This window comes from Petromyzon marinus, chromosome 15 (genome assembly GCF_048934315.1).
Source record: "Petromyzon marinus isolate PM22_M1 ecotype Great Lakes invasive population chromosome 15, UKy_Petmar_22M1.pri1.0, whole genome shotgun sequence".
NCBI classification, from domain to species: domain Eukaryota; kingdom Metazoa; phylum Chordata; class Hyperoartia; order Petromyzontiformes; family Petromyzontidae; genus Petromyzon; species Petromyzon marinus.
The window spans coordinates 14,533,684-14,553,930 of NC_133681.1; the positions used below are offsets into that span (position 1 = coordinate 14,533,684).

The 20,247-nt window shown below is 43.5% G+C and overlaps 1 protein-coding gene across 2 annotated transcripts; it reads right to left on the reverse strand.

Moving 5' to 3' along the window:
* Positions 1 to 1,679: 1,679 nt before the first annotated feature.
* Positions 1,680 to 14,164, reverse strand: LOC116942714 (uncharacterized). 2 transcript variants are annotated; one of them, XM_032954989.2, is made up of 4 exons: positions 13,702 to 14,164; positions 10,954 to 10,990; positions 10,048 to 10,256; positions 1,680 to 5,664 (listed from the first exon to the last, which is right to left on the reverse strand). In XM_032954989.2, the coding sequence occupies exons 3-4, from the start codon at positions 10,240 to 10,242 to the stop codon at positions 4,918 to 4,920; spliced, it is 942 nt and encodes a 313-aa protein (XP_032810880.1). In that variant the 5' UTR covers positions 10,243 to 10,256; positions 10,954 to 10,990; positions 13,702 to 14,164; the 3' UTR covers positions 1,680 to 4,917. The 2 variants fall into 2 exon arrangements, with proteins under 2 accessions (XP_032810880.1, XP_032810879.1); XM_032954988.2 differs by lacking the exon at positions 10,954 to 10,990 and having other exon boundaries at positions 13,702 to 14,163.
* Positions 14,165 to 20,247: the final 6,083 nt, after the last annotated feature.

Sequence of the window (20,247 nt, forward strand, 5' to 3'; positions counted from 1 at the left end):
GAGTGTCAATACTGACGGGACACATTCTATGGCTACTCCGCAGGTGAAAGGGAAACGCTTGATAACAGGAGGGCAAGTTCCTCATTTAGCGTTAAAATATACAATAATGTTGTTACTTGCAATCACATCGCTGTATTTTGACAGGGAAACTACACCTTTAACTGGACAGCGTTGCTTGGCGCGACGGTGGCAAATGTTGACTACCTCGCTCGGTATACAGGAGGTCGTGGGTTCGATCTCCACCCTGACGCCTGCTGCTGCTGTATATTTTGGAGTTTGCGTGTCTCTCTCTTCCCGTGGTCCAGTGGATTTTTCTCCGGGTCCTCGGGTTTTCCCCTCCACATTTAGCAACATGCGTTTAGAGTATTTGGCTGCTATAAATTTTCACACGACAAGCCACTCAATAGAGCTATCATTTGTGGAAGAGCTATATCGCTCAGTGGCCCCTACCTGGTGAAATAAAAAAAGTCTAGTTTTTAATAGTTGATGCTAAATGTATGCGAATGCGCAGCCTGTTAATTCCTCGCATTTATGCAAATACATTTGATGGAATCTTAGACGAGTTGCGTGCAGCTGTATTTATAAAACTACTTTATCAACAACTCTTAGAATTGTGTTTCTATTCCCTCGAACGAACACCAATTTCCCACAAATCACAAAAGCAACTTGGTGTCGTTTTAAAAAGAAAGTGAACCTTAAAAATCAAAGATAATTATTTGTGTGCTTCAAAACAAGTACAGAGCACGGAACAAAAGCAAGAATCCATGATAACTATCAGCAAACAGAAACACCACCCAGCTGCGACTGTAGCCTGTCTGAGTGAGCAGTTTTAGGAGTTAAATGGGATATATGTATAGCAGGTCACAGTCCAGCGTCAGGCCAATAAAAATGTCACTTCACCTTTCAGGTGTTGCCGAAGGTATTGTGAGAACGTTTCGGTCATGTGATTTCCTCCCCCCCCCCACACCCCCCATGCAACAAAGCGGCTATCTGGTGCCGCTTATCTAGAGCGGCAATGGGAAAATAACTCTCACGTCCCCCCCTTCTTTACAGACCCTGTTGACAATTACACGTTGTACTATTTGACTGCTGTAGCCAAGTGTGAAAACCGAAGGCAGTAAAGGCAACTAAAGTGAAAAAGGTTTAATAATAAAGCAGGGTCGGCCATGTAAGTGAAGTAGCTACTTTATACACAATTTACTTCACGAGCTTAGTAAGCTACATAGTAAAAAAATATATACCGCTCTCAAAAAAATGCATTGCCCCCAATTATGAATACCAACTTCAGTCTATCAATTCGTTATAGAGGGATTGTGCTTTGTGGTGAGCTTATGTAACTTATAAATACATCGATAAAGCCCGTGTTTACAGCGCCTTGTCAATCCATAACAGAGCGAGGGCCACCCTATGCTGTGCCAGTCATTGGCCTTCCACGAACATATTTACGTGGTCAGTTCAGATATCACTTAGACAATTAATGTTAGCCACGACCAGAAATCACTCGGGTTTCGAGGTTGACACACTGTAGTGCGCCAACCACTACCATTATTGCTCAAAGATACGTGATTTAATGTGAATAGTGTCTGTTAAATATTGCCGTCTGCCTGTCAGCAACATTATTTAAAGGTGGACCCCGCGACACAAAATCACATTGTTGGACAAATCATCGAAACGGACTCTTTTTGTCGTTTTGAAACTTTTATTGAACGTAAAAATACAGCAATGATAATTCTCATTTTAAAAATCACAGTTTACAAACAATTGGAAGGAAAGCTTCCATTACAGTAGAAAAAAATGTAGAAAAGCATAAACCCTTGCAACCTGAAGGCAGTTATTGCACAGTTCAATGAGTTGTCACATTCAGCCAACTAAATCAGTCTTCACAGTCTTCCCAGTGTTGTGCTTCATCTATACTGGTACTGGATTTATACACGCACACACACACATACTATTAAAGGCCACAATGGTTATTAAGTATGGGGACAAGGTGACTTGTTAAACAACATTAAAATGTCCAAACCATATGCACAGAATTAGGATGTAACATGTAATTAAGTACACCCAGCACACAAGCTTTCGGATGGCAATCATGTGCACACAGTACTGAACGAATTTAACATTTAAGGCTACATTGGGGGGCATATCATCTTTCACAAACGGACACCACAAACACTACTAACAAACTGAATTTTATCAATTGGTAGTGTTTAGGCTGAACACACATTCACATTGTTGTAGATTGGCAAATTCTTTTATGTTTGCATAAAAGTAAGGCACTCTGCTCCATTTAGTCTTATTACATTACTCACATTTCTATCATGATATCCCGAAAAAATGGTCAAACACCTGAATGTCTACCACTGATGAAAATTAAACAGGCGTTCACCATTTATAACCACATAATGAAAATCAAGGAATTGTTTAACCTCATTTCTACCGATTACAGCATAAGCAAGCTTGTTTCTGTTTACCGTCAATTTAACAACGGAGACAATGACAATTGCATAATGCAGTGAAACTTCGACAACAAGAAATAATAAATTCAAGTTCTGAATTAAAAGGAAAACACTGCAATTTCCATAATTTCCAGCAGGTTTGCTTTTAAGTCTACTTTTTAAACGTCAAAACTATTTGAGTGCATTTCCATGAGACCCATACATTTTAATGTTTGCACACACGTGCTCGCCATTCTTCATCATTTACCCATGGAAACATTCAACGCCCATTAAACGGAAAAAAAATAAACCACGACAGCGAGGTAGTTTATTTAAAAAAAACCCATCAACTTAAACAGCTACCTCTGGAAAAAACTCCCATTTTAACTTAAACTCAGTAACTAACCTAAATAACTAACATAAACTAACCTAAAAACAAGCAACCGTCAAGTATAGTCAACCGCTGTATCAGATTGAAAAAGCTACACATTAACAGGATCACTTCGGGAGGTGTCACTGCATACATAACAAGTATATAATGATGCATATGTATTTGCTACCCAAGACTCATATTATGTAATGCAGTGTATTATATGAACATGCTGGCCAGACAACATCTACTTAAAATGTGCACATTCAAAGTCCGCTATAAAAAAGTAATGTCAAAAAAATAAGTTAAATGTTTACGGCTTAGCAGAAAATGTAGCTTGGCCCAAATGTGCACATTAAAAAGATAACCTCAATACACTTTAAAAAAAAAAGGTCAATATGACACTCGGAGGATGGGTTATATTTAATAAATGGCCAAAACGATATGCAAAAAAAACCAAATTAACTTTTAAATAAATACAGTACAACTGTTAAGCAGTACTTATCAAATGACAAAGAGAAAAACTGCCAAAGTAAGCAACATTAACACAAAAAAAAACCCTCATCTATTTTTGGTTTCCACTGTGCAGTGCAATACAAGTACCGTTATGATTAGTGTAAAGTACATCCAGAAAGTTTGCCAGTTTCACCGTGGAGCAGATTAAAAGTTTAAGTTATTGCAACACGAATCTGATTTGCGCAACAAGGAGTCTTAAAAACAAGGTACGCGAGACACGTTTCCAAGTGGGCATGTCAATTTGACAACAATACAGTACTGAAATTACCCAAACGTTAAGATGGCCATTGTATTGGACCAAGCATAACCAAGTCAAGGTGCTTGAATGCCAAGATTTTAAAAAGGTGTCTGCCTACCCAAGGAGTGACAGATTGTGTATGAACATTGAAATTAGACTTAAATGTTAAAATTATCCTCAAAGTATCATCCCAAGCATTTTAATTACTTAAATTTTAACGTTTTTGCTCGAAATCAAATGTTTTAAGCTCATGATCCATAATAGTCAGCATCAATGTGTAACGTCATCACCCCGATGAAAACAGAGCCACTGGAACGCAAAGTGGCTACAACGGTATATATAAAAAATGAAATATACAAAATACTTAACAATATGCAGCATCACAATTCAGTATAAAAAAGTTAAAGTTACATTGCAAAAAAATATTTTTTCATGCGAGGGAAATGACAGCATTTATACATTTTAAAAGAAAGAGGGGGTTACTTTTGGACCTATTTATTAAAACACCAAACCTTCGAACCGTGTTCACAACCGTGCCACACGTGAGATTTGAGAAGCCCAATTTTCTTTTATAAATTGACTAAAGGCTGCCATGCTCAGTTTTTTGTTTTTGTTTTGCTCAACTACCTTAAAATTAAGAAAACTACGCAAAAAAACCTCAAGAAATGCACTTTAGGCCGACAACTTAAACTATGAAAAACATCTACGCCTAAAACTAACAAACTATGTATACATTAAAGTTAAAATGCACAGAGCGTCGCATACGATAACACTTCTATTCCGGTTGTAACTAACCAACCGACTTAGAGGCACACTTTGCACGTGAGCAAAAAAAAACTACACTTGAAACTAAATGAAACAAACATCTGACAAGCTTACATTTACCTGGACCATGTGCCTAAAAGAAAACACCAGTTTCAATGCAATGCATAGTCTGTATTGTAAGAATATTGTCTATATATGCTTGGTTTTGTCTAACTCCTTAGTAAAAAGAGGTGTAGTGGTATACACCTAATAGTGCACAGGAATGTCAAAAGCATTTTTGGGGGTTTTGTTGAACAGAAAGATGTTCAGAAGCTGGCTGTATCATTGTAAAATTTAGCACGAAGCTTTGCATTGTTTAAAACTTTGATTTGTTCAGTCGCTGTAAATGGACACAATTAAGAGTTTAAAAAACTTAAGATCGCACTTATTGGTGGTCATGTATTGTTGACGATCCATATTTTTTTTAAAAATCCCCTTGCCATCACCCAATGGATGAAGTGTTGTTTGGTCTGATCCAAGATGAACAAATCCCAACCTGCATGAGACCAATGAAAAGCTTCAACACTTCACCAGTAGGTCGGCAATGTATGTGTCTAAAACTTGGAACACTTTCCAAGGTACATAGCCCGCTCCACAGCTACATCAGCAAGCATATAGAGGTTAGTAAAGTCCGGTGGACCTGCAGGCATATCCGCTGGACTTACAGGTGAAGCGCTGTTGGGGAAAATGTGTTTGTATACCTCTGTGTCATTAGGGTGAAACTCCTTCAATTTCGGAGAGCTGTAGTCTAACGGAAAGTCTTGGAAAGTATTTGGGGTGCTGCTTGTGCTGCTAATCCCGCTGCTGCTGTTGCTACCACTGCCGCAGAAGTTTGCAAAAGCGGTCGCATTGTTATAGTTTGGGCTGACAGAGCCGCCGTTATCCTTCAAGCACTGGCGCTCAGAGATGACGGCGTCAAAGAGATAGTTGGCAAGCCGGTTGTGGGGAAGGCTCGCCATAAAACTGGGTGGGGAAGGCACAGGCAGCGGTAAGGTGGTGTGCTGGATCACGGAGGGACGCACCACCCTGCTGTTGGACGGCCTGACGGCAGCCACCGTCACTTCACGCTTGATCAGTGGCAGTGCAACTGTGGGGTGCTCCATAGGGTAGAGCAACCCGTTGGACATACCTGCAGCAGGGCTGTTCCAGCGAACTGCCAATTGCCGCGCCGCATTCAACTGCCGTGCAGTGGTCCTAGCTGACGATTTTCGGGACACCACGTAATCTGCCGGGTCTTCACCTTCCATGCGCAAAACATCGGGCAGCACCCTACGACGAGCATTGATGAACCAGTTGCACACCTGTAAAGAGATTGAAGGAAAATTTTGTTAATTGCATACAATTAATATTAATTTAGCTTTTTTTGGGGGGGAATTGCGTAATTGTTTTTTACAAGTCTTTACATTTGTATTTGGAATATGAAAATTTAGTTTATGAATTGCAAAACTTTTCCCCAATGGGTGGTTAAAAATAATTAACCAACATCGGTTTATGTACGACTTTCTCAAACAATGCCAGATTAGCGCTTCCTGTTTCCGAGTTGCAGGGGCAGGTTTTGTTACTAAGCAAAGACACGTGGGAGTTGACTCCTATGTAGTCATGCGGAAACAGAATGAACACTCTGCCATTTCAGGAGAGAAAAAAAAGGATGATGTGATTTCAAAATAAACTATTAATCTAAAGTGTCCCACCCATTACCGTTTATCGAACTAACTACTGTAATAGTACATTTGGTCACTCAAAAAAAATACCGCTGTGATGTGACCTGTCACAATTACCACCACACACTGCCTAACACGTGTAAGGGAAGATAATGCTCAATGGTTGTGAATGAACATGTTTTTACTTGAGAACGTTTGACCCCGATGCACCAACAAAGTGTGCTTTATTTGAACATTGAATTGCACGTTAATCATTAATCGCGAATGGGCATGTCTGATTGGTAAAGCTGAGAGGAAAGAGACGAAACACTCCTGGCCATAACCAGATGCTACTGCAATGGTATTTGCACAAGTCGAATTTCCTTGCAGACTGGCACACTCCTCATAAGTAGCATTAATTTAATAGTATTTTCTGCAATAATGACGGATACATTTTTCACCGAGATCTTGTGCTGGCCAACATCTTAAACGACCTACATCTATCTCTGGTGAACATCAGGTCGGTATGTGCAACAGAAAAAAAACGAATGCTGTTTATGGAAGTGAATGCGTTTCACATGTGACAGTGTGGTTAAGTTGCAAGTCATAGAAATTATGAAAAAATGTACATTTTTTTCCCCCCTTACAACTACTGTACTGCATTTAAAGTATTTATGGATGTTGAACTTATTTCGTATTGTACGTGGACAACCGTGCTAATCGGAGGTGCGGCAGTTTCGTTAAAGGTAATGAGCTCTGTTGAGGCAAATGCATGCTTTGCCATAAATGGTGACAAAAGCCTCATCTGTCCAGTAGTGTCCTAGAATCTCCAAAGCTTACAGCCAATATACCCACAAGCAAAGCAGCACTGCTTGGCAGAGTTTTTTTGTGCAAGCCAGTGTTCACGACACCAAATAGTGTGGTCCCCTCCTGCCTGTACAATCTCCTCTGCCCCTTAACTGTCACCAGAACCACCCACGGTGCCATGCTTACTTGTGCACAGGAATCACTATAATCAAACAAGGCCGTGTGGCTGATGAGATTACGTGGGAGGGATATATTAATTTCACGAGTAGGTTTTCATGACCAATGATTCATAATTAGTTAACATTTGATTAGATTGTGCAGGAACAATGTATTGTTTTACTAAAACCCTCCACACTTAAGTTGCGACATGAGAAAATATGCAAAATAATGGTTTAATTTGCAGAAATCATGAATGTTGAAAAAGAAGACAATGTTTTGCTTGCATTGGTTATTTGTATCTGAAAAATTACGAAGGATTGCTATGTCCTTTAATATAAAACAGGTAAAAAAACTACCCTCTCTATTCACCAACTTGGCACTTGTTTTCACTGTAAACTTTTAATACAAAGTCGTCTTACCACTACCACTGCCTGTCTGTAACAATTTTTATGGAACGGCACATCTCCTGAAACCAATGCATTTACTATAAAGACAAGTGCCCCTCCCACAGACACGACGTCTAGACATATGCTGGACTAGAATGTGTTGGTCGACATTCTAGGAACTGCTGGCCGCTGGCCAGAGCAGGGCTCCCATCAAAGCTGTCACCGCCGTCTTGTGTAACGCATGGCAATTCTATCTCTTGCCACATTGAGGGCCGAGAGATTTTCCAGATGTTGTCAAGTACTGCCGGGCATACACCGCGATGCAATATTGCCGTCGCCATGGACTTGTGGACTGGTAAGCGAGCACCAGCGCTGTCCAGATAACGTTACGGCATGTTTATTTAACCTTCTAACTGCAGCCACCACGTTACGCATGTAAAAACACACGTTCTAAAAATGTGCCTGCTCCTTTTGTAAATGCAACTAATATATATAAACAATCATGCCAAAACATAAGCACTATATCTAGGGATTTCAGCGATTGGTCTCTTGCTACTTAACAAAATCCCTAAATTCTAAAACACATAATAAAGTGATTGTTTAGTATTCGGTTACACTTGAAGACACCGCATTTCTCCTTGCACTCAACCCATGCACTCTTACATGTCAACCTGGCTTAATGCATTGTGATCGTTTGTGTTCAGGTCACGGGGGTTTTTCCACCTGCTATGCCTGAAGTCAAAATATACAACATCCTTTGGTCCCTTTACAACATTCTCTGTCCGTCCCTTCCTGCACTTAATTCAAACCAATCTCCATACCGCAATTGCTGGGTTTTACCTAATTAAAGTACGTTAACTATTAAATAGTTTTTTGAACACCACTGAGAATCGATCACCAGATGAATGCTGGCGCTCGATTCAACAGTTATAATTTTAAACTTTACACTCGCCTCTCTTCAAGCTAAGCACGTCTCAATGGTGATGCAGCTTTCAAAAATTACAAGTACCGTGCTGTAGTCACACGGAAAGTGTTTGGTCAGTATTTGTGGTTTTAATTGTTTAACTTTAAAGCAACCCCCCCCCCCCATGTCGTGGTTTAAGGCGATTCCTGTTTTGTAGCACTTAAAACATATACCCAAACTTAGACACCGAATTTCTCAAACACTTGCTTGAGAATGCCCAAAGTTAAAATCGTGTTTATCCTCCCCTTGCCGCCCTACCCAGCTTCTGCCTACCTCAAATCCCATTACACTAAGAATAACAATAGAACAGCTGCTTGATAAAAAAAGTAGTTTAAACCTGTTTTAAAGAATTCAGGGATTCTGTCAGCTGTGACTTGCTTGCAAGCTAACTGTAAGAACTCAAAGCTATGATCAACTACAAATAGATACAATTACAGACATTTTCTATGCTTGTAAGTTGAACTTATTTTGTACCATACGTAACCAACCGTGCTAAATGGGGGGGGGGGGGGTGTGGGGGAAGGACAAACTAAAACACAAAAAGCAGTTCTTAAGAAATTAGTTTTCAATATAGATGTGGAATGGATAGCCAAAAGTCGTTGCGAGGATGACCAGAGTTTGCGTGATGGTTTATACTCATTGACGAGACGAGCAAGGTAGTGTTTAATTTGTGTGAAATTATTTACACATTTATTTTAAGTGGTTCTCAAAAGAGCACAGACAAATGTCTTATAGTTTTTGGAGTGTACCGCTTGCAATGTCCACGACATGCAAGTGCTTGGAAATCATGCATCTGTCAGTCAGTTCAGTCAACAATCATGTCAAATCCATCAGAATTAGCCAGATGGACAAAAAAGATCACAAGTACCATGACTTGTTAATGAGTTACAACACGCTTTTGTAACCTTTTCACTCTGTACAAATACATTTGCATATATTCCACCAAATCTTAGGCACTACCTTATTTATATGTTTGGCAGTTAAGAAAGTCACAACGTATCTATTAGCAATTTACATTGGTATGCAGGCAGCATTCATCATTTTTTGTTCTAAATAAACGCCGCTTAAATTTGTTGACTTGACCAACATAATGAATTGCATTTCTGTATACTCTTTATTTATTCAGGATGCACATTATTTATCCAGGAAACTCTGATCCAGTTAATACCCTGCTTCAGGAGTGTCCTGCATGAGGAAGTTTTGGTAAATTCCATGTATACGAGCGTTTGGCATGTGGGAAGAGAATACTCTTCCATCAGCACTGACATTCTAAAAAAAAAAAAAAATAATTTGACCAGGCAAGGCCCACTAAGCTATAGCTATTTTTTCAGAAAGAATAGCAGCCAAATACGCACGTTGATTCTAAATGTGGAGGGAAAAACCGGAGGACCCGGAGAAAAATCCACGCGACCACGGGGAGAACATGCAAACACCAAATATATAGGCGTCAGGGTCGAAGCCACGGCATCATGTGCACCAGGCGAGGTAGTGAACATCTCGTCACTGTGCCCCACAGTGGCAACATATTCCATTCCTGGCCACCTGGCAGCCCAGCGTGTGTGGGTGTGTCACAATTTCTCTACGATCCGTTAATCAACCCCCACATCCCTGCCACCGTTTGAAATGACTGGACTGCAGGCGTACACCACCACCACACCATCTGAACGACATCGACCACTTCCACCGAACACACAGCTCGGGATGCATGGGTGTTGGCAGCATGTTTACCTGCAGCGAAGTGAGCTGCGTGCGCTTGGTCATCATGACCTTCTCCACATCCGACGGGTAGGCGTTGAAGCGGTGCGCTAAGAGCCACTCGCGCATCAGGTTCACGGCCTCCTTGGGCAGATTTCCACGCTTGCGCTTGATAGTGCCCGACTCGTCACTGACCCCCAGATTGTCCTCGACCTTGACCTCATCCATTGGGCATGCCGCCTCTGCAATAAAAAAAAATCTAAATATAAAAAAACTGCAATCTTTACGTCAACATCCGAAACACAGCGCACGTGCTATGCCCCAAGTGGAAAACCAGTTTGGGTCAGATTATACTCGTAACTGTCAAAACAGCAAGCGATGCCAAACATGCAAAAGCACACGTGCGATTCTGTGATGAGCATTTACTCAAGTGGAGATATGCAAAATGGCGAGTTCATGGTTAATCTGTAAAAGAAGTCAAGGCAAGTATACCAACACACCCACACAAGACTACTTGAATGCACACCTACTCCTGAAAATCTGTCAAAAGGTTTTTTGTTTTGGTCAGATGAAATACCCAATAATAAATGTCAAGATTTTTGCTTCGAAGACATGTTTTAAATCACAAAAAGGTTTTTGAAAGGCAAGCAATGATCAAGCTGGTAGTGCCGCGTATTATTCAAGATTGTGAAGCTTTCATTAAACAATGTCAATATTTAGCTTAAATACCTTAACAGGATGACCAAAAGCAAAACGGTTGATTAAAATAGAATTTCGAATTTTAATACTTTAACAGTTCATACATTTGGTTAATGATGGGGATGCATAAGCTTACACATTACAAGACAGCGTGCACATTTTAAGCGATTCAAAACACATTATAATAACAATGTGTTAAGAAGCGGGACGAGCAAATGACGGAAAATGAACGCAACTAACATTTGACCTTGCGATGGCACCTGTCCTTTTCAGTGCACTGCAAGTGTTCCAAACAGAGACAGGAGAAAAACTGAATGACTTTTATAAAGGTGCGCCACATATTACCGGACTGAAAAGCAGAACAAAATTAGGTTTGCTGGCACTAGAGAGAAACCAAAATTGAACGTACAATTCATGGACACAAGGCACAGCAGTACATCGGGTGGCTCTGTCACAAGACTTCACATGCAGTTGACAGGTCAGATTATGAATTAGCTCTTTAAATAATGGATATTAATGTAATTTGGCAATATTGCATGATAAAAAAAAAAATTACATTCACTTTGCAGTTTTTACATTTCAAGACTCCGCTTAACTATTGAATGCATGTAGGGACACATGCAGGGTGGCATTAATTCCAGGGATATACCCAGGAAAGCCTCATTGCATCGGGATGTTTGGCCCACTTGAAGAAAAATGTCACCCACACACATAAAATAACTACCATCTACTCCTGTCACCTCGCAGCCCCCATACGACTCCCAGGCTGAAGTCTGCAAAGCCGAGATGCCATGACAATGGGACAACCACACTCAGTAACAAGGAATATACAAGAGTATGCTAAACAAGTTCGTACGTACAAAACGGCTCGCATTCATATCAATATGCACCTCAAACCGGTGCAGACACAAAATACAAATCCACCAACAGCAGCTCACGCCTTCAACAAAAGCATCACACCCTCACGCGCATCAGCGTAAGTCGCCGGGGAGGTGATTCGACTGTCTTTGGGGGAGGAAAAAAAAGTGACAGAGACTTAATGGGTGGGCGATTGACGAGCAAGGAAGCACAAACGGAAAAAAAACACCGTAACACCCGACACACAACATACACCAGAGGACCAATGAGAGTTTCGCGAGCTAGAGATAATGTATTGAATAAGCACATTACCATCAGCAAATGTTTCTACGAGTTGCAGAACATTCAATGCATTATCCCACAATCATTATGGGGGTAAGACAGTGCTCAAGAGTCTCGATGAATGTGACTTATCACAGACTATTTTACACTTTCTCGGAGGGGACATTGCTAAATTACCCACGCCGACCCATTTAGAGTAAATAAGAGTTTTCCCACACTTGGATTAGACATTAAAGAGCCAATGACAGTAACATGTAAATACTACAGATGTACCGCGTTCATTTCTTGCAGCCGTTTTTTTTTGTTTAGTGACAAAGCAAATTGTAAAATAAAAAACAGTGACAAATTTCCCAGCAAGCGTGATGCATGCTGTGAATTGCACCTGGAGAGAACGACACGCGTGTTACTAAAGGGCAATCACATTGACTGTTAAAGGGAAGGAATAATAGTTAGTTTCCTAGGCAGTCACCAATCTTAGGGGCAGGGTAAAACATCGCCCTGCCCCGTACGATGGTGACTGTCACCCGATACTTAAAACGACGGGAGTGGAGTGACAGTAAACACGCCCTGAGAGGAGGAGGACGCACGGTCGAAGAGATTCTTTTTGAGCGATTCTATATCGGGGTTCGTGTACAAAGGAGCTGGTGGTGGGTTTACATCGCTTCCGATTAAATCACGGAAAACCGCATCTCCCGATTAGCGCTGGTTGGCTACGTACGGTGCGAAAGAAGTTACACGTGCAGTAACACGCCCGTTCCATATGGTTTAGCCGTATTCTTGCAACAGGAAAATTTAGTTTTTAGGTCCCTTACGGCGTACAGACGTTTCAATAAGAGCAAGAACGGAAATTGTCAATTTGTTTAGCGTTTTTTTCCCTTGTGACGGAACTTTGTAGGATGAACGTTGAGATTTAAAGGGCACGGTGGGGGGCAGGTGAGCAATAAGGTGTGAATTGGTCTGTAATAAGGCAGGCGCTGACAATGTGTTAACAGTTTTGTCATTCCTTAGCACCAACCCGCACCGACCAGCGTGGTGAAGTATGGGTCAAACAACAGCCGTGAAAACACGTGTCTTCGTCCAGCAGTGAATCGACGCAGATTAAAAAAAAATTTTTTTAAAGAGCGCGATATCAGTGTTGCTCGCACTTACACACAGTCTCGTTTCAATCTCCACGAATCAACGGGTCTTAGGACGCAGGCGACGCAACATCACATCAGCCGCCAGCTTGGCACACGACGACAAGCGGCACAACCTCGGAGCTTCCCACGACAAACTATTCATATTACTCCACCCCTTGTTCCGTCGGCTGCGAAGAAAAACACCAACACACACAAACCACCACCACTGCCTCCGCTCGTCTCGCCACCATCGTCCGTCAAAAGCGGAGCAGCAACCGGAGGGAAGGCTGAAAGGAGGGGAACAGAGAGACAGAGAGAGACAGAGACAGAGAGAGAGACAGAGAGAGACAATCGACGCCACATTCCCGCCACGGGCCGATGCAAGAAGCTCGCGGTTCGGCGTGGCCGACGCAAAGCGATCGCGAGGAAGCGAGCGAGCAAGGCAAGCCGCGAGAGACGGCACGGACACAACACCACGAGGACGAGAGCGAGCAAGGCAAGCCGCGAGAGACGGCACGGACACAACACCACGAGGGAAGGAGGGGACAGACGAGGAGAGCCTTGACGCCACTCGTCGTCTTGGGACGCTGCCCTCTTCATGCTAACCCAACTTCAGCAAACAATACAAAGCGCGCGCGCGGGTGGGTGGGGAGCAACGTTACGGTCATCATCATCATCACAATGATTATTATCGTCATCACCATCATCATCACGAACGAGCTTAACTTACCGTTGGTCTGCTGCTTGTTCTTCATTTTGTCTCCGTGCAGGGCAGCAGCGGCGGCAGCAGCAGCAGCGGCAACAAAAATAATAAAATAAAACTAAAGTTTCCCCACGCTGTCGGAAGCGCCCTCGCCCTCCTCCGCCCACGTTAAACTTTGCCTTTCTCCGCGACAGCAGCGGCAACAGCAGCAACAAAAACAACAATAACCCCGGCCGCTACCTCACCACGTCTAATAGCACCCTCCTTCTCTATCGCAGCCTCGCAAAACCTGCAACGAATCTACGCGGGGCAACCCGCACGCAACTCGGTCGAGAGAAGAAGAGGTTCGGGAAGAAGGAGCGGAGAGCGAAGAGAGCACGCGGCGGTGACAGGCGAGGCGGCGGTGACAGGCGAGGCGGCGGGGGAGGAGGAGGAGGCGGCGGCGGAGTCGGCGGCGGTGGCGGCCGTCGTGTGAGGAGGGGAGGCGAGGACGCCTCCTTTTAAACTCCTCCCTCGGACACGCAGCGACCAATCGGGCGGGTCGGATTCCTCGGACCCGGGTGGGGGGGGGGAGTCGACCAATCGGAGAGGCGTCCTCGGAGTCTCCTCCCCCTCGCCCGCCTTTTGAAATGCAGCGGAATGCGCGAGCGCAAGAAGGAATGGGCGGGGGGGGGTGACGTGGGGGGGGGGTGACGTGGGGGAGGGGTGACGTGGGGGGGGTGACGTGGGGGGGGGTGACGTGGGGGGGGTGACGTCTGCGCTGGCACGGTGCCGCGTAGGAGCTTGGCAGCATGGCCCAAGTCGTGCCAAATGCGCATATTCATGTGCATCACGCCGTTGTTCTGCATCTGCATGCGCACACGCGCGCATGCATTGCAGCGCCACGTGGTGCTGCTGCTGCTGCTACACGTGGAACTCCTTCCCTGTGTTAGATGCATTGGGGTTTTTTTGTTGCGTCTCTCTTCTTTTTTTTTAAATGCACAGTTTATGGGACGGAAGTGTTCATTTCTGATTTTGTTGCGCTCGTTCGTCGTGGCTTGTGCGAGTGGCACTTCGCAAAAGCAGCGGCTGCGTCGCCAAATAATGATTTGCTTTATGCAGGGACGACAGGGTTCAGCGCACACGTACACGCGCGACAAACAGTTTATGGACCTTACATCACTGCATAGTTTCTCTTAACAAGGGCGAGAAATAATGAACTCAAAGCACGATGGTTAAATGAGCAATGATCAGTAAAGGCGACACAAAACATGCATTTACAGGTGAGATTACATGAATGTCTAAGTTATAATGCGAGTGGGGAAGCAGAGGTCGTCATGGTGAGCGCACGCTACACGATGTGCAGTGACATCGCGCTGTGAAATCAGCCCGAGATCCCTCCTGTAGCCTGAACACCTATGAAGGCCGGCACGGCCGTCCTTTGTCTCCCCAGTGGCGATGTTTCAACACGGCACCACGTGCTCATTTGAGGCTGAGTCGACTTAGGGGAGACCCAGGACCGCCACTGGGTGTTGGCCGTGATCGGGAATTGAACTCGGGTGGCCAGGTTCGTAGCGCAGCGTAGCGCTAACCGCTGCACCACCGCTCCCCATATGTATCACTCGCACGCACACGCATTGCACGCAATGCCACACGCTACACGTGATATGAACCAAACTCTTACCTATGTTGTGCATGCTTTTTTTATCTCTCTTTTGTAATGCATTTTACGGGACGAATGGAGTTAATTTTGATTTAAAGCTTTTGTGACTGCAGTGATTCATATTCTTCGTTCTTTCGGTAAAGTCGCGTTGAAGGGAAACAATAAAATAATGAACTCCACGTCAGTGGAGTTAATCGGCGGCAGTCGCACAAGCACGACTAACTAACAAACGGAGCATTAACTACAGTCATATTCTTGGTTCTTTCGGTAAAGTCACGTTGAAGGGAAACAATAAAACAATAGTTAATGTTCCGTTTGTTAGTTAGTCGTGCTTGTGCGACTACCAAAGCAGCAGCTGAATCACCAAATAACGACGTCCTCTACCCAAGAATGATATAGTTCAGCGCACACACGTGCGCGCGAAAAACACAACCTCATTCCTTTGTATGTACAGCACTGTATGTATGGTTAATTGAACAAGGGCCTGACATAAGGAATAAGGTCGAGCTGGTCCTTATTTCTCATGTCAATTTGGCAATACATGAATATAGTACAATTCAGATAAGGCTAAGTAAAACAAAATAATTACACGCCAAGTGATAAACGCATACAAACCCACGTTGTCACATTACGGAGAGATGCATGCTCGGAATGTAGAGAACAAAGGGGCAGGGAACGCGTGGGTACGAGATCACTCGCAGGTTAATGACAAGTGGGTTTGGGCAGGGCACGTCGCTGGAAGGGGATTTTAGCCGCTGGAGAAGGACGCTTGGCAGCCGAGGAATAAACAACTCCGTCGGCAAGATGGAGAGGCCGTCTCTCTCTGCACGCTCGCGTACAGAGAGAGAGAGAGGATGGCTGCTGATGATGATGTTCTATCCACTGATGGATGAAGGCCTCCCCCAAAGCTGTCACTATCTCTCGCAGTCTTGCGATGCAAGACGTCAGTGGAGCTAATGCGCGATGCACGCGCTACCACCGACGTGTTCACTCCTCTTGGCTGCCACTCCTTCGTGATGCTCGACCAGCGGACATTATCATCATCCTCCCTGCCAGGGTTGTGAGTTCCCTGCCCAAGCCCACTTACTTTATTGACACTCCAGTGCCGTGGGTTCAGTGTTCTTTTTTTATATAAATTAGTTATTATTATTTCTGTCGCCCTGCTTAATTTGAAGCATGCGACTTGTCTCCATGCTTCTTTGCGCAAGTAACTAAATTAACAAAGTCAAACATCTCTACATGTATAATTAAAGGATAGAACAGTGCACTGAGACGTTTTAATACGTTACGGGCTCACACAATTGCAAGTAGCAAATTCGTGCAGTGTGATAATGAGATCAGAATATTTATTTTTATTGGAGAAATCGGATGAGCTATGAATCTCTTTTTCAAAATATCCAGTGGAGTATACATGTACATACAAAAACACATTAATAGCAAAGAATATTATACATTTAAATGTCTGAAAGCTCAACACTATAGTTTACAACATTGCCTTAAAATAAAATCCAGAGGCGACGTTTCGATCAATGGCCCTTCTTCATATCACATACGTGGCAAGGCAGCGTTATTAACGAATGTGCTGAGCTTTTATTGTTATGGGTGCAGCAGCAGCTTCACGAAAACCATTTGCTTTGTAAGTCAAGGCGCCATCGCCGTCGTGCGTGCGTCACGTGATGCTGCATAAGAAACATGCGCGCGGTAACTGAACTCAGTTGCATGACAAATCCCATACACAAAATCAAACCCTTTGTAAAGTCTGAAATTTAAATAGTTGATGGCGTACGCTTGCGTGCAGATGCTCGGCGAATCGCTACATCGCAGCAGGATCGTTAGAGGTGGTGGCGGCGGTAAATTGATACACGGATGATGATGATAATGATGACATTCAGAGGATGGCTGCTGATGATGATGATGTTTTATCCACTGATGGATGAAGGCCTCCCCCAAAGCTGTCGCTATCTCTCGCAGTCTTGCGATGCAAAACGTCAGTGGAGCTAATCCGCGGTGCACACGCTCCCACCGACGTGTTCACTCCTCTTGGCTGCCACTCCTTCGTGATGCTCGACCAGTGGACATCATCATCCTCCCTACCAGGGTTGTGAGTTCCCTGCCCAAGCCCACTTACTTTATTGACACTCCAGTGCAGTGGGTTCAGTGTTCTTTTTAATATAAATTAGTTATTATTCTTTCTGTCGCCCTGCTTAATTTGAAGCATGCGACTTGTCTCCATGCTTCTTTGCGCAAGTAACTAAATTAACAAAGTCAAACATCTCTACATGTATAATTAAAGGATAGAACAGTGCACTGAGACGTCTTGTTACGTTACGGGCTAAATAACAATAGCAAGTAGCAAATTCGTGCAGTGTGATAATGAGATCAGAATCTTTATTTTTCTTGGAGAAATCGCATGAGCTATGAATCTCTTTTTCACAATATCCAGTGGTACAAAAACACATTAATAGCAAAGACTATTATACATTTAAATCTTTGAAAGCTCAACACTCTATTTTGCAACATTGCTTTAAAAGAACAAATACAGAGGCGACGTTTCGATCAATGTTCTTCATATCACATACGTGGCAAGGCAGCGTTGTTAACGAATGTGCTGAGCTTTTCTTGTTATGGGTGCAGCAGCAGCTTCACGAAAACCATTTGCTTTGTAAGTCAAGGCGCCATCGCCGTCGTGCAGTGCGTCACGTGATGCTGCATAAGAAACATGCGCGCGGTAACTGAACTCAGTTGCATGACAAATCCCATACACAAAATCAAACCCTTTGTAAAGTCTGAAATTTAAATAGTTGATGGCGCACGCTTGCGTGCAGATGCTCGGCGAACCGCTACATCGCAGCAGGATCGTTAGAGGTGGTGGCGGCGGTAAATTGATACACGGATGATGATGATGATAATGATGACATTCAGAGGATGGCTGCTGATGATGATCTATCCACTGATGGATGAAGGCCTCCTCCAAAGCTGTCGCTATCCCTCGCAGTCTTGCGATGCAAAACGTCAGTGGAGCTAATCCGCGGTGCACGCGCTACCACCGACGTGTTCCCTCCTCTTGGCTGCCACTCCTTCGTGATGCTCGACCAGCGGACATCATCATCATCCTCCCTAGCAGGGTTGTGAGTTCCCTGCCCAAGCCCACTTACTTTATTGACACTCCAGTGTCGTGGGTTCAGTGTTCTTTTTTTAAAAATAAATTAGTTATTATTCTTTCTGTCGCCCTGCTTAATTTGAAGCATGCGACTTGTCTCCATGCTTCTTTGCGCAAGTAACTAAATTAACAAAGTCAAACATCTCTACATGTATACTTAAAGGATAGAACAGTGCACTGAGACGTCTTGTTACGTTACGGGCTAAATAACAATAGCAAGTAGCAAATTCGTGCAGTGTGATAATGAGATCACAATCTTTATTTTTCGTGGAGAAATCGGATGCGCTATGAATCTCTTTTTCACAATGTCCAGTGGTACAAAAAGACATTAATAGCAAAGAATATTATACATTTAAATGTTTTAAAGCTCAACACTATAGTTTACAACATTGCTTTAAACGAACAAATACAGAGGCGACGTTTCGATCAATGGCCCTTCTTCACATCACATACGTGGCAAGGCAGCGTTGTTAACGAATGTGCTGAGCTTTTCTTGTTATGGGTGCAGCAGCAGCTTCACGAAAACCATTTGCTTTGTAAGTCAAGGCGCCATCGCCGCCGTGCGTGCGTCACGTGATGCTGCATAAGAAACATGCGCGCGGTAACTGAACTCAGTTGCATGACAAATCCCATACACAAAATCAAACCCTTTGTAAAGTCTGAAATTTAAATAGTTGATAGCGTACGCTTGCGCGCAGATGCTCGGCGATTCGCTACATCGCAGCAGGATCGTTAGAGGTGGTGGCGGCGGTAAATTGATACACGGATGAAGATGATGATAATGATGACATTCAGAGGATGGCTGCTGATGATGATGATGTTTTATCCACTGATGGATGAAGGCCTCCCCCAAAGCTGTCGCTATCTCTCGCAGTCTTGCGATGCAAAACGTCAGTGGAGCTAATCCGCGGTGCACGCGCTCCCACCGACGTGTTCACTCCTCTTGGCTGTCACTCCTTCGTGATGCTCGACCAGCGGACATCATCATCATCTTCCCTACCAGGGTTGTGAGTTCCCTGCCCAAGCCCACTTACTTTACCCACTTACTTATTGACACTCCAGTGCCGTGGGTTCAGTGTTCTTTTCTTAATATAAATTAGTTATTCTTCTTTCTGTCGCCCTGTTTAATTTGAAGCATGCGACTTGTCTCCATGCTTCTTTGCGCAAGTAACTAAATTAACAAAGTCAAACATCTCTACATGTATAACTAAAGGATAGAACAGTGCTCTGAGACGTTTTGTTTTATTGACACTCCAGTGTCGCGGGTGAAGTGTCTGTTCATCCATGGGCTCTTCGTGATGTCGCCCCGTGTAATTTCAAGCATGCAACATCTCTCCATGCCTCACTTGCAGTCCCAATTCCACGCTTCTTTGCACAAATAACTAATTTAATGGAGAAAAATAATGAATCTATATTTATAATTCAATAATAAAACAGTGCTCTGAGATGTCTTGTTACGTTACGGGCTCAATACATATTCTTGGTTTTTTCGGTAAAGTCCCTTCTACGTGGTGACTTTACCGAAAGAACCAAGAATATGAATCCCTGCAGTCACGAAAGCTTTAAATCGGGCTCAATACAATTGAAATTCGCAAATCAAAATCAGAACATGTATTTATCTTGGAAAAATCCGATTAGCTTTGCAGCTGTTTTTCCCACAGTGGAGAATACATGTCCATCAAGGCCGTAGCCATGGAATCAACATTGGGGGGGACCAAATCTTCCAGGGGGTCTGGGGTCCCCCCCCCAGAAAATAAATAAATTTGAAAAC

What these genes read in the sequence shown, in the direction of transcription:
- LOC116942714 (XM_032954988.2), bottom strand. Translation starts at nt 13,726, where the DNA reads ATGAAGAACAAGCAGCAGACCAACG. An exon ending in GAACAAGCAGCAGACCAACG is followed by an intron (nt 10,257 to 13,701) that starts GTAAGTTAAGCT and finishes TTTTTATTGCAG; the next exon opens with AGGCGGCATGCCCAATGGAT. An exon ending in CGCAGCTCACTTCGCTGCAG is followed by an intron (nt 5,665 to 10,047) that starts GTAAACATGCTG and finishes ATCTCTTTACAG; the next exon opens with GTGTGCAACTGGTTCATCAA.